This window comes from Nicrophorus vespilloides, unplaced genomic scaffold (genome assembly GCF_001412225.1).
Source record: "Nicrophorus vespilloides isolate i.1.1-1 unplaced genomic scaffold, Nicve_v1.0, whole genome shotgun sequence".
Taxonomy (NCBI): Eukaryota; Metazoa; Arthropoda; class Insecta; order Coleoptera; family Silphidae; genus Nicrophorus; species Nicrophorus vespilloides.
The window spans coordinates 56,451-68,485 of record NW_017096431.1 but is presented as its reverse complement, the minus strand read 5'-3'; the positions used below and the strand labels follow the sequence as shown (position 1 = coordinate 68,485).

Sequence of the window (12,035 nt, the reverse complement as noted above, 5' to 3'; positions counted from 1 at the left end):
TGAGTGAAGCAATATCCTAGTGAAGTTAGTGCGCGTAAATTGACATGATGAACGGTAGATTGAAGTATTTCATTCTAAAGTCTTTGCATAAGCAGGAACACGATATCCGTAAGTTGCTTGACATCATCAAGGAAAAACTGGATCAGGAAGAAGCGAGGATCGCAAGGGAAATAATTTTAGAAGATACACCAGAGGAGGCATTGCAGAGGAACATGAATAGAGCAAGATTCAAGAAACTTTTGGGGGCTATGAAGAAAAGCAGTATGGAAAGGAATAATTCAAAGTGAAGAAAACCGTTTCAAATATGATAAAAATAGCTGTGATCTTTTATCACGTATTTTTTTTGAATATGTACTTTTATTGTGCAACGAAAGTATATTTCAGTAATTTTGTGTCAAGTTGCCAATTTGTGTGTCTTCTTAAATAAAGGATTTAACGAAATATGTGCATTTTATTTACTTACTTTTTGGATCTATCAAGTTATTGAAACTAAAAATATCATAATCCCATTAATATAATTTTTACATTTTGTTTGAAGTCATTATTCTTTTGATTTTGTGATTTTGTTTGACATCATCATTCTTTTCATTTTGACATTTTGTTTGACATCATCATTCTTTTCATTTTGACATTTTGTTTAACATCATCATTCTTTTCATTTTGACATTTTGTTTGAAATTCACAATATTTTGATTTTGACAGTTTATTTGACATTAACTATTTCATTTGGTCTCTGCAAAAAGCAGTGTTTTTTTCAGGTGTTTTTGACAGAATAAGTTTATTTTTTCCTACGATAGTATCCATCTTTAGCTGTCAAATTTGTATATTAATAATGTCACCACTTCTTTAAATTTGTAGTTTTCGTTGCTTAATTATTAGAAGCTGTTGTTAATGATTGAATTAACTCGTTATTTTTCTGTTTCTTCTTTTTGCAGTTTGACTCTCGCTCATTCCTTTTAGTTTTGGATGTGTGTTTTTTTTTTAGAATTTGTATATGAGTTGTATTTAATATTGATTCGCATTCAAAACCCATATCATTTTGTGTATTGTTATCAGTGTTGTTTTTTCCATTCGCATTCATCTTCATTCATTCACAGATTTCTTTTGCTGCGACCAATACTCCATTACTCAGAAGAAAAGTCCTCACACTCCATAACGCCTCGTCTGTTGGTTTTAGCTTCAATTAAGTTTTTATCTTGTTTGTTTTTTTTAAATAATTAATTTCGTATGGTCATTTTGAATGAATATTTCCTTTCATTAACGCAAAAAAATATTTTCTAAATTCTAAATTCTAAATATTGTTAATATAATATTACACGTAAAATGTTTTAAACAGGTAAAAATTTAAAATTCAAGAAACTAAACTGAACTCAAAGTGTATTTTAAAGCAAAATTACAAGAAAAGTCATGAAATATTAAAAAAAAATAGTATTTTTAACAACAATTTTTATCAATGAAATTTAATTTTTCATCAATTTAAAATTATAGTAAAACGTTGGCCTTTCTTTTTCCATCCCTCCCAAAATACACAAATATTGGGATTCACCGAAATCATTCTGTTCTGAACTTTGAGTGAAGCAAAATCCTAGTGAAGTTAGTGCGCGAAAATTGACGAGACAAGATGAATGAAAGATTGAAGTATCATGTTCAAAAGTCTTTGGATAAGCAGGAACGCGATATCCGCAAGTTGCTTAATATCATCAAGGAAAAACTGGATCAGGAAGAAGCGAGGATCGCAGGGGTGACAATTTTGAAAGCTACACCGAAGGAGGCATTGCAGAAGAACATCAAACTAGCAAGATTAATGAAGGCTTTGGAGGCTTGCAAGAAAAGCGCTATGAAAATGAATAATTCCAAGTGGAGAAAACCGTTTTAAAAATAGCTGTGATCTTTTATCGCATATTTTTTTTTAATATGTATTTTTATTCTGCAACAAATGTATATTTCAGTGATGTTGTGCCATGTTGCCAATTTATGTGTCTTCTTAAATAAAGGATTTAACGAAATATGTGAATTTTATTTACTTACTTTTTGGATCTATCAAGTTATTGAAATAATATAATATAATTTTGACATTTTGTTTGACATCATCATTCATTTTATTTTGACATTTTGTTTGACATCATCATGTTTTTGATAGTTCATTTGACATTAACATTATTTGATCGTTTTTAAATTAATTTAATAATTTAAAAATAATTTCAACATTTACATAATTTAAAATATTATTAATAATTTAAATTAAAAAACATTTCTTCTTAATGTTAAATTTCGGACGTTGTTGAAATTCAATAGTTGTTTTCCTTGAATCTTGTTGTTTTTTCATCATTTGTATATACTTTTCGAGTACAAATTTATTTTATTTTGATAATTTTTAGATTTAATTCATATACTTTTTGGGAAAATATTTAACTTTGACTTTATTAAATAATTTCTTTTAAAATGCAAAATATGTTAAAAATATGGAATTAATTCGGTACGTATTGTCATTAATATAAATTTTTATTTTTTTTATAAACTCAACTCAAATTGTATAAAATTCCATTAAAATCTTAAAAAAAGGCGTTTCCTTTTGAATAATAATGAAAATTGTCATTAAATAATAACTTTAATTACTAATTACCTTTGACTAAATTGTTATTAAACTATAAACTTACCCAAAAAATAATACTGATAATGGATTGGCTTTCTCCATGGGATTTGGATTGTTTTGTTCCTTCGTGATATCCATGTTGAGGCAGGATCGTTACGAGCATTTATTTAAAAAAAAAAACCTCGCCGCTGAAGATCTGAAATTAAAGAATTTGTTAGTTGCGTGGGAACTTTTCCAATGGAGAACAAAAAAAAAATAAAAGAAAAAGCTAAAAGTGCAAGAAGATACCGAAACGAAACTCAATCCTCACTAATCTGAATTTGTTTATAAGGTATTTTTGTAACGACCGGCAATCTGCGTTTCGCGTTTCAACGCTTCAAGTGTTTTACCTCTTCACAACCATCTACTTCGAAAGGAAATGCCAGACAGAGAGAAAACTTCTATAATGCATTTTAGCCCAAAACAAAAAGATATGAATTATCACGTCTTATCGGAAAAGGCAAATATTTTAAGACCGATTAATGCAGATAATTGAAAACTAATGATTTTTTTTCTAGATAATTTGCATTTCGTGCATATCAACATATGAAAAGTCATATGGACGTATAAATAAACATATACGTATATATAATTGGTGAATGTATTTTTACTCTGTTCAAGTTTTCATACAAATGTTTATTTTCACACTTTGTATTTTATTTAACATCAACATTCTTCCGAGTTTGTAATTTCATCAAGATTCTTTTGATTTTGACATTTTATTTAACATCAACATTTTTTTTATTTCGACATCGACATTGTTTTGATTTTGACATTTCGTTTGACATAAACATTTTAATTAATTGAAATTGTTATTAACATCGCAGTTCTTAATGTAAACTTTGAAGATTTGAAGAAAATTCATGGATTTAAATATGAATTTCTCCGATGAACGGTGCAAATACATATTATAACGGATGTATAATTGTTGAACTTGACTTGATTTTTTTTAAGCTTAAAATTACATCACTTATCGCCTCTATAAATAAACGTATAGCTGTTGAAATATTGTAAATATGCTACTGAAATCGCATCTAATCGTATTGTGGACGAGTCAAATTTCGTTACGTAATAAATAATATATACATATGTGAGTTATGGTTTGTGTGACAAAAGGAAATGTATAACTGCATAACACGGGCATATCATATCAGCGCAGCAAAAAGTGTTTACTGCGTTCTGCAAATTTTAGTATAATGAAATGCGGACAGTTTAGAAGTAATTATAAAAACAATTTGTTCGTACTTTTCGCCTTATCTGACTTAAGTTAACTTTCGTAAAACGCAAAGAATTTTTCGTAATAAAAATATTACATATGTTTTAATAATTTCTTAAATATACACTTAATACATAGAGGTATCTCTCGACATACGAAATCTCGGACTTACGAACAAAATTCTGTCCAAACAAAAATTGATAATTTCTTTAATAAAATATAATATTTTTGGAAGATGTACTCACTGTTTTATTGCATTCGTTTCTTTTGTCGTTTTTATTAAATAATTGTGATGATCTACGTAAAAAAACTATTAGTAAGTATCGAATATATATAAAAGTAAAAACAATGATAAAGTTGGTTAGATAATTTGAAATTTTTAAAATTCCCCTGACTTACGAAAAAATTCGATTACTAACAACCCTTTGGAACTAGTCCGTAAGTCGGGGAATAACTGTATATTGAAAAACACGATAAACCGATTATATTAACCAATAATAGATAATTCGTTGATATTAAGGCACGAATTATTACAAATTTCTACTGTTGTGTATTGAACTTGAAATTGGTTAAACGTTGGAATCTATTATAAGAACTTGCATAAATAAACACATTGATAGTTAAATGTAAACATGCTTCTGTAATTTAATAACACATGATTCACAATGAATTCACACTTTTGTAGCAACCAAAATACATGTAGATTTCAACTAAAAACTGTGTATTTACTGTACAGTAAAAATGCAAATTAATTGTAATTATAGAAAATTTAATTAAATTACAACAAAATACTTATTTCTAGTGTAATATGTATATTTTTGTATATTATTCTCGTTTCCGTCCAGTAAATAAAAACTAAGTAAAGTTAATTAAATTTAACTATTTTTTTAAATTTCATTTATATATTGTTAATATTTTCCTAATATTTATACAACTTTAATAGAAACGAAATTATAAATAAAACTGTAGTTTCCTCTTATTGTTTTTATATAAAAAAAAATGTAACCTATACAATTTGACAGCTGTCATATGTCAAATGATGACAGATGTCAAATTTAGTATAACCAATGGAATTAATAATATTATTTCCAGATTTGACGTATTTAAAACCAACTTAATTTTTATCCTATAAAACATGACAGATAATGACAGATAATATAAATATTTTCGAACTATTATATATAATATAATAATTCAATTATATATAAATTATAAGCAAACCAAAATCATGTAACTTGACAATTAATAAAAAACTAATAAAATACTAATCTTAATATAATTTCATCTTTATCTTTTATTTATTAATAAATGCAAATTTATTGTAATTAAATTCAATTTGGCTAAATCTCTTCTTTTTATAAATTTTTGCATGTTTATATTTCTGTTAGTCTCGTTTCTCTTTAAAACGACATTACCGAACAAATTATGTTCTTCACGGATATTAAAATTAGCAGTTTATTGAATTCAATGAGACCAATTATATACTTTCACGCAGTTGACGCATTTAACGCTGCGACACGCAGGTTTCAAGTTTCTTCAAAGTTGAAAATTGTAAATACACAATTCACATATTATTATTTCCCAAAATATATAGTGAATCATATTGACAAATATAAATTTAACAATTACACAAATCACATTGTACTGGTTTTTTTTTGATGTATACATTATATTTTTCATTTAGAACAGCGTTTTGATAAAGTTTTATCTATTTTATGAAATGTAGCGGCCAAATGATTAAATATTTTTAAGGGAGGCGTAGTAACATCATGTTTGGAAACCACTGATTTAGAGAGTATAAAAGTCAATGGTTATTTAGTGAACATATTTTATAAGAAATACAGATATTTTGTAAATTGATAAGGTTTCTAGTTGAAAACATTAAGAAAAATTTATTTTAAATAATATTAAGGTAAACTTTTTTTTGGTGGAAATTTGTGACAATAAAATGTGTAAATAATAAATTATTCATTGAAAATCACTTTAAACAAATAATTTCATGCAATAGTATATTAAATTATTTTGATTAATTATAAATTATAGGGTTGAATATTATTACTAGATATTTAAAGTCTCTATAAACATTTGTCTGTTATATTTAATTTATAATAATTGTACAATTATGTTCAAGTATGTGTGTCAATATCGTTGAAGTGCAGACAACGTTGTTTGCAATAGATCTAAGTTTATTTACGATCTATCATTAAAATGGTATTACGTAAATTCACTAGCTCTACAATATATCAATCAACATTTTCTTGTTGATTTAAAAATATCATTAATTGTTTTCATAAATTTGAGTTAATATACTATAATATCAATTTTTCTATCTAATTATGTAAACATTTAATTAATAAATCATATTTTTTCTATACTTTCTTAGAAAATATCTTGTTAATTTTCTTAAGAAAATCAATAACATTTTTGCAATAAGTGTGTTAGAAATATTAATTTAGTTCTTTTTAAGTATAAAGTCATAAAGTAAAGTAAACATTACAATAAGATTAATCTGTTCCGCCAATATCCCGGACTGTTTTGAAATTTTCAATCCGGAATGATCGAATCCGCACTATATGAGGAATTGCTGTACTTCGAGTTGATGGATATTTCAGAGTAAAACCTCTTAACTAATGCATAATATAGAACTGAAAATATATTACAAAATATTTGCAATTGAATGGATGGGATGTGTGACTTAATATTTAGGTTAAATCACGTATATATTAGTTATTTTTCAAAATGACCATTGACCATTGCCTATTTAAAAGAATTCGGTAAATCAACTTTGCGGAAATTTCGTTCATTCATTTATTCAGAAGAACGTTCATAATTGATAACAATATTGAGCATTAGCGATGAAACGTGCTTTTCCTGTTCATGCTATGTACCTGACACTAAAATTAGGCTATTCTGCAGAGCAATGATGCAAAGAACGTGCTTATTTCGATTAAGAGCACAACCAAACAATAAAATTTGAGATTTTAAACAAATTTATTATATTTTACAGCCACTATCATTTTTTTTCTTCATTCATCATCAAGATTATGTACTAACTTAATAATATACAAATTAGCAAAAATAATGTGTAATAAATTAGCTACGAATTTAGTTAGTTTAGATGACACTTATTATTTAAATTTTATTCTGCTTTTAGAAAGCAGATAATTTGTAAATAATTTTGATAATCTCAAGTATTAATTCAGGTTTTATGTTGTGATATTAATTTTTGATGTTTTAATGAAAATATTTATCAAAATATAATTATACATAAATTAATAAATAAATTATATGTTTTATTTAAAAAAATGAAATTAAACTGAATTTGTTATTACTTAAAATAATGTAAATTTGTAACATATACAATGTGACAGATGTCATATGTCAAATGATGATAGATGTCATATGTCAAATGATGACAGATATCATATTTAGTATGGCCAACGGAAAAATGCTATTATATGACTTAGTTAAAACCATGTTAATTTTTAACCTATAAAACATGACAGATAACATGTTTGGTAATATGATTATAATTATAGTGTATTATAAGTATTTTCCAACTATTATATAAAATTTAATAGTAAAATAGTTAAATCATATAAACATAATGTGTAAACAACCGAAAATAATGTAAAGTGACAATTCAAAAAGAACTAATAAAATATTAATCTTAATATAGTTTCATTAAATCTCTACTTTTTATAAATTTAGCATGTGTATATTTCTGTTAGTCTCGTTTCATAGTAAAACGGCCACTGTCATCAAATTATATACAAATTTAATAGTATATAAATTAGCAAAAAAACAAAGTAAATTTAATGAATTCGTAATAAATCAGCTCAGATAAAATTTATTATTTGAATTTATATTTTATTCTGTTTTTACAAACCAGATAACTTGTAAAGAATTTTTCTAATTTTAATTATTAATTGAGGTTTAATGTTGTGTTATTATTTTTCGATTTTCCTATAAAAATGTATTTAAATAAATAAATAAATTTTATATTTTTTAAACTAAATCAATATTATAATAAAATTGAAACGTTAAAACCAACAGTTTAAAAATAAATTTATCACCCTCAGATTAACAATGGATGCGATAATACTAAAATTCATTTCCTTTTTATACAACAACAAAAAAAAACACATAATTGTACTTTTCAGATTAAAGTCGTGCGTGTAGGGTACATGTAACGACTACATGTGTGGGCTTCCCATAATCGCTTCGCTTCCTCATTTACATTTCAATAATAACCATTTTGCATATTAAATTATTTTTAATCTCCCGGTGAGAATAAATCACTCCTTTTGGAAGGACGAAAAAAGTAACCACAAAAAAAAATAAAGGAGAAAGAAAAAAAGTGAAAGACTCGTCTTTCGCATCGTTCACGACCGAATAAATGAATGAACCGACCTTAATGAATAAGAAAATGTTTTAATTGGATACGAAAAAAAAGCTCCAATTGAACATGAATCATAAATTATTGACTCTACTTCAGAAAAATTGAATGAAACGTAGTGGATTTTTTTTTAAATTTCTACGTCTTCTTGTTATATAATATATTCGTTTTAGTCTCTTTACGAAACTGGTTCTGCATTTGGAATCAATTACACGCATTCCAATTAAGTCCACTCCAATTCCTGTTCGGTTTTTTTTTTAATTTTATCTTAGTTTTTCTTAATTAAGTCCAGATTTTAAGAAACCGCTTTAATTCCTCCCTTTTAAATTTACTTAATTAATCAAATCACGTCCTATCTTCGATCAAAACTTTGATAAGATTTCAAAGATTAAATTTTATTACTCTATTTGGATAATTGAGATGAAGTAATTAACTTTTTTGTTGTTGTTGTTGTTGTTGAATTATTTCAGTTTTTATTTCGGTTGACCTCTCGAAAATGTACATATAATCTTGCGTTTCCTGTTCGAATTGCGTGTCCACTGCAGCAACGGCGGTAATTCTTTTGAGTGTTGTGGGAAAATAAAAATTAAAAAAAAAAAAACGATGGAATAATAAATAAAAAAAAAGAAATGGTTTCCAATAGGACATTCCAATAGAATCATGCATGCGATTATGGGCAGTCAGTTTTGCCGTTGTTCGTTTTATCCGTCAACATAAATAGAGGGAAATGCACATATAGCATACAGAGTTAAACTACATTCCTGCTAGCATGTGATTTGTGTTGTTTCAGCAAAACAGCAATTTTCAATGAAGGATTAGCTTTGTCTCTCGGAACTGTTAGTAAAATCGATCCCGGTGATCCGCATATCAACTTCAAAAGATTGATTGATGACTTTTTTAGAAAGGATTCGTTTTCGATGTTAGGTATAATTAATTCCTAAACCTGTTTCTTTTCGGCAAAGATGAATATGTTTTAATCTAAATATGTCAACTGTTAATTTTAGAGAAGTCTTAATCAACTCTTGTTTTATTTAAATAATCAATATCTTAACTAAAATACATGGACTTATTATTAAGCAATTATTTTTATTCTAGGCACAATTTTTGTTGGAAAGAACATCAATCGAAATAGATCATGATCAAAGCATGATGGACCACAACAATCCACATCATAAAACATCATGCTATCAATTTGGTGGGATAACAAAGGTATTTTGAGATACATTCAAGGAATCGTTTGGTTCCTTCAATTCCGATGTTTACTGTCAATAACTAATGAAACTGAAGGAAGCAATCAAAGAAAAACTGCCTGAATTGGGAAATCGTGTTCCACCAAAACAATGCAAATCTTCAGATTGGAGTTTCTTTGGGAAGTAATGTCGCAAAGTCCACATAGCCCTGACCATACCCTGAAAATAAATTTCACCGAAAGTGCGATGGAGGTTTGGAGGCAGTGTGTAAATCACGGGGGGATGATAATATCTTATTCGGGAGGCGACGGCGCGGTTTGCAGCAGTGTATCGGCAACATTAATAGGCCGTGTCTAATCCTCGCGATAAGGCTCGTTCATCGAGGATAGCCTAAGAACACTGTTGCTCGCGAACCTAATTATGCTAATCCGTTTGAGTCCACGTCCGTGGGATTAAATCGCGTTAAAATTTAAACCTGTACATAGATATACATACACAATCTCAAGGATGGAATTCTAGACACAGTGGAATATTGTCTGGTATTGTCGTTGTGGAGTCTCAATAGTTGGGAATTTAATGAAATTCGTTTCGTTTTACATAACTGTATTCGTTACTTGGTCTTCTGCTGAGACTATGATCGTTTTAGGTTTTTATGAGACTTAATTAGTCTTTAAAGGTTATACTGACTTTATGTTCATCTTATCAAGGTTTTACTGAGACTAATTCATCTTTGAAGGTTTTACTGAGACTAATTCTAAATACTTATTCTACTTACAAAGTTAATTCTTATTAATATGGGTTGGGAGTAGGACCTTGGTGGTTTTGTTTATTATAAGACCGGGACAAAATCCTATGCATTTGTTTATATGAAAAAGATGATCGATTACGATTGTACGTGTAACGATCATTATGTTTATAATAAGGACTTGAATTCGGTGTAAAGGTATAGGAGTATCGATGGGAATGTTTTCTATTGGTCACCTTTGTTTATATAAAAATGTATCGAACTAGGATCACGGTAGAGATTCCATTATGATGATGTATATGTTTATATAATAATGCAACTAAAAGACGCCGTAGATGTCTCCAGTTCGTTAATACTCTATATTAATAATAACAATTATAATAATAAGCCAACAATATTACCATTTATTTGTAAAATTAAACTTCCACTAATTACAACGACCTGAAATCGCACTTGGTTCAGTTTTTAGTAGACTAGAAGCTCTATGGGCGAAGAATCATGAAGTCGACAAAAGTTCATTCTTTGTATAGAAAAAGTTTTATTTCAATGTGAAATACCGAAATTACTTTCTTGTTGACCCAATATGTATCTTCTAATGTAAATGTAAGAATAAAAGAATAAAAAAGTGTGCAACGTAATTAATTCTATTTTCTGCATGACAAAGATTGGACACACTCCAAATGATTTAATTAAGTCGGGCTTCAACGAATGCGGCATTAAAATTAACATAACAGGCATTAATAAATTCAGTGGACACGTCAAAATATATGTGGAAAATGAGCAGCACGAGTGTGTGTGTGTTGATTACTTTCAACTGACATATCGGATAGGTCCATTAACTATTCATTCATTATATAAAATGGAACCTCGCTTAACGAGCACCTCGCTTAACGAGCAAAATAAATTGTAAAAATCACTCGCGTATTTCATTATACGAGAAAAAATCCGGAAATCTGGAACGAATTATGCTCGTTCCGGATTATTCCACTGTACTTAAAGGTTTTCTTTTTTTATGTCGTGTAACATGTCATCGAACATTGAGTAAATTTAAGATCACTGTTGCATTAGGTAGGTAATCTTTCCCGGTGGATAGTTACCATTATGATGATTTGATTTTTTTAAATTTGTTGGTTGGCTGTCGTCTTGTAGGTTAACTTCAGTAGTATATTGAAGCTCTGCGATTCCACTATTTCCTTTCACTGAATCTGCTGCTATTCTTAACACTTTCATTGTCCATCGACTGAACCTCATTCTTTTCACTATCCATCTGTGATGAAAGATGGCCCTATTGCAGCAAGCACCGAGAGGGCTTACAAAGGGCCTGGCTTGACCAGTATTTGAACCTGTGCCCACTAGCTATTTGAACCATTCGGCTATTAGTCGCCTTATGTTTGCTGTTTAGATCTAAATTATTTAAAATGTATGCAATATTAGGAATTTTTGATGTTGAATATACCAAAATTAAGATGAAATCCAGAGTCCTAATTTTTTTTTTCTTAAAAGTAAATCAAGTAAATATTAATTAAGACGACGGCACTAATCACAGCTATTGCAAAGATGAGTAAGTTATTCATTTTGACATATTCAACAAATAATAAATTGAATTCTACATAGGAAAAACTGTGTAAAAAGTTAATTATACTATAAAATGAATAATTTCTAATATACATATTATTTTGAAATCGTGCATGAACACAATGAAAATACATAAAATGTAAAACAATGAAATATTACTAATAACATTTATTGCAACAACCATCAAATCACATAAAACAAATACATTATATTATAGTTATTTTTACGTAGTTGCTATTTGCTTATATATTAGAACAAAAGACTTTGCTCCTTGAGAA

General features: G+C 27.8%; 1 protein-coding gene across 2 annotated transcripts in view; it reads right to left on the bottom strand.

Annotated features, from left to right (window-relative positions):
* Positions 1-12,035, bottom strand: part of LOC108557006 (multidrug resistance-associated protein 4-like) — a 55,917-nt gene that overhangs the window by 21,289 nt on the left and 22,593 nt on the right. For both annotated transcript variants that reach the window (XM_017913372.1, XM_017913373.1), the window contains one exon: positions 2,658-2,789. In XM_017913372.1, coding sequence (XP_017768861.1) covers positions 2,658-2,731 — 74 coding nt within the window. In that variant the 5' untranslated portion in view covers positions 2,732-2,789. The remainder of the gene's footprint in view (positions 1-2,657; positions 2,790-12,035) is intronic.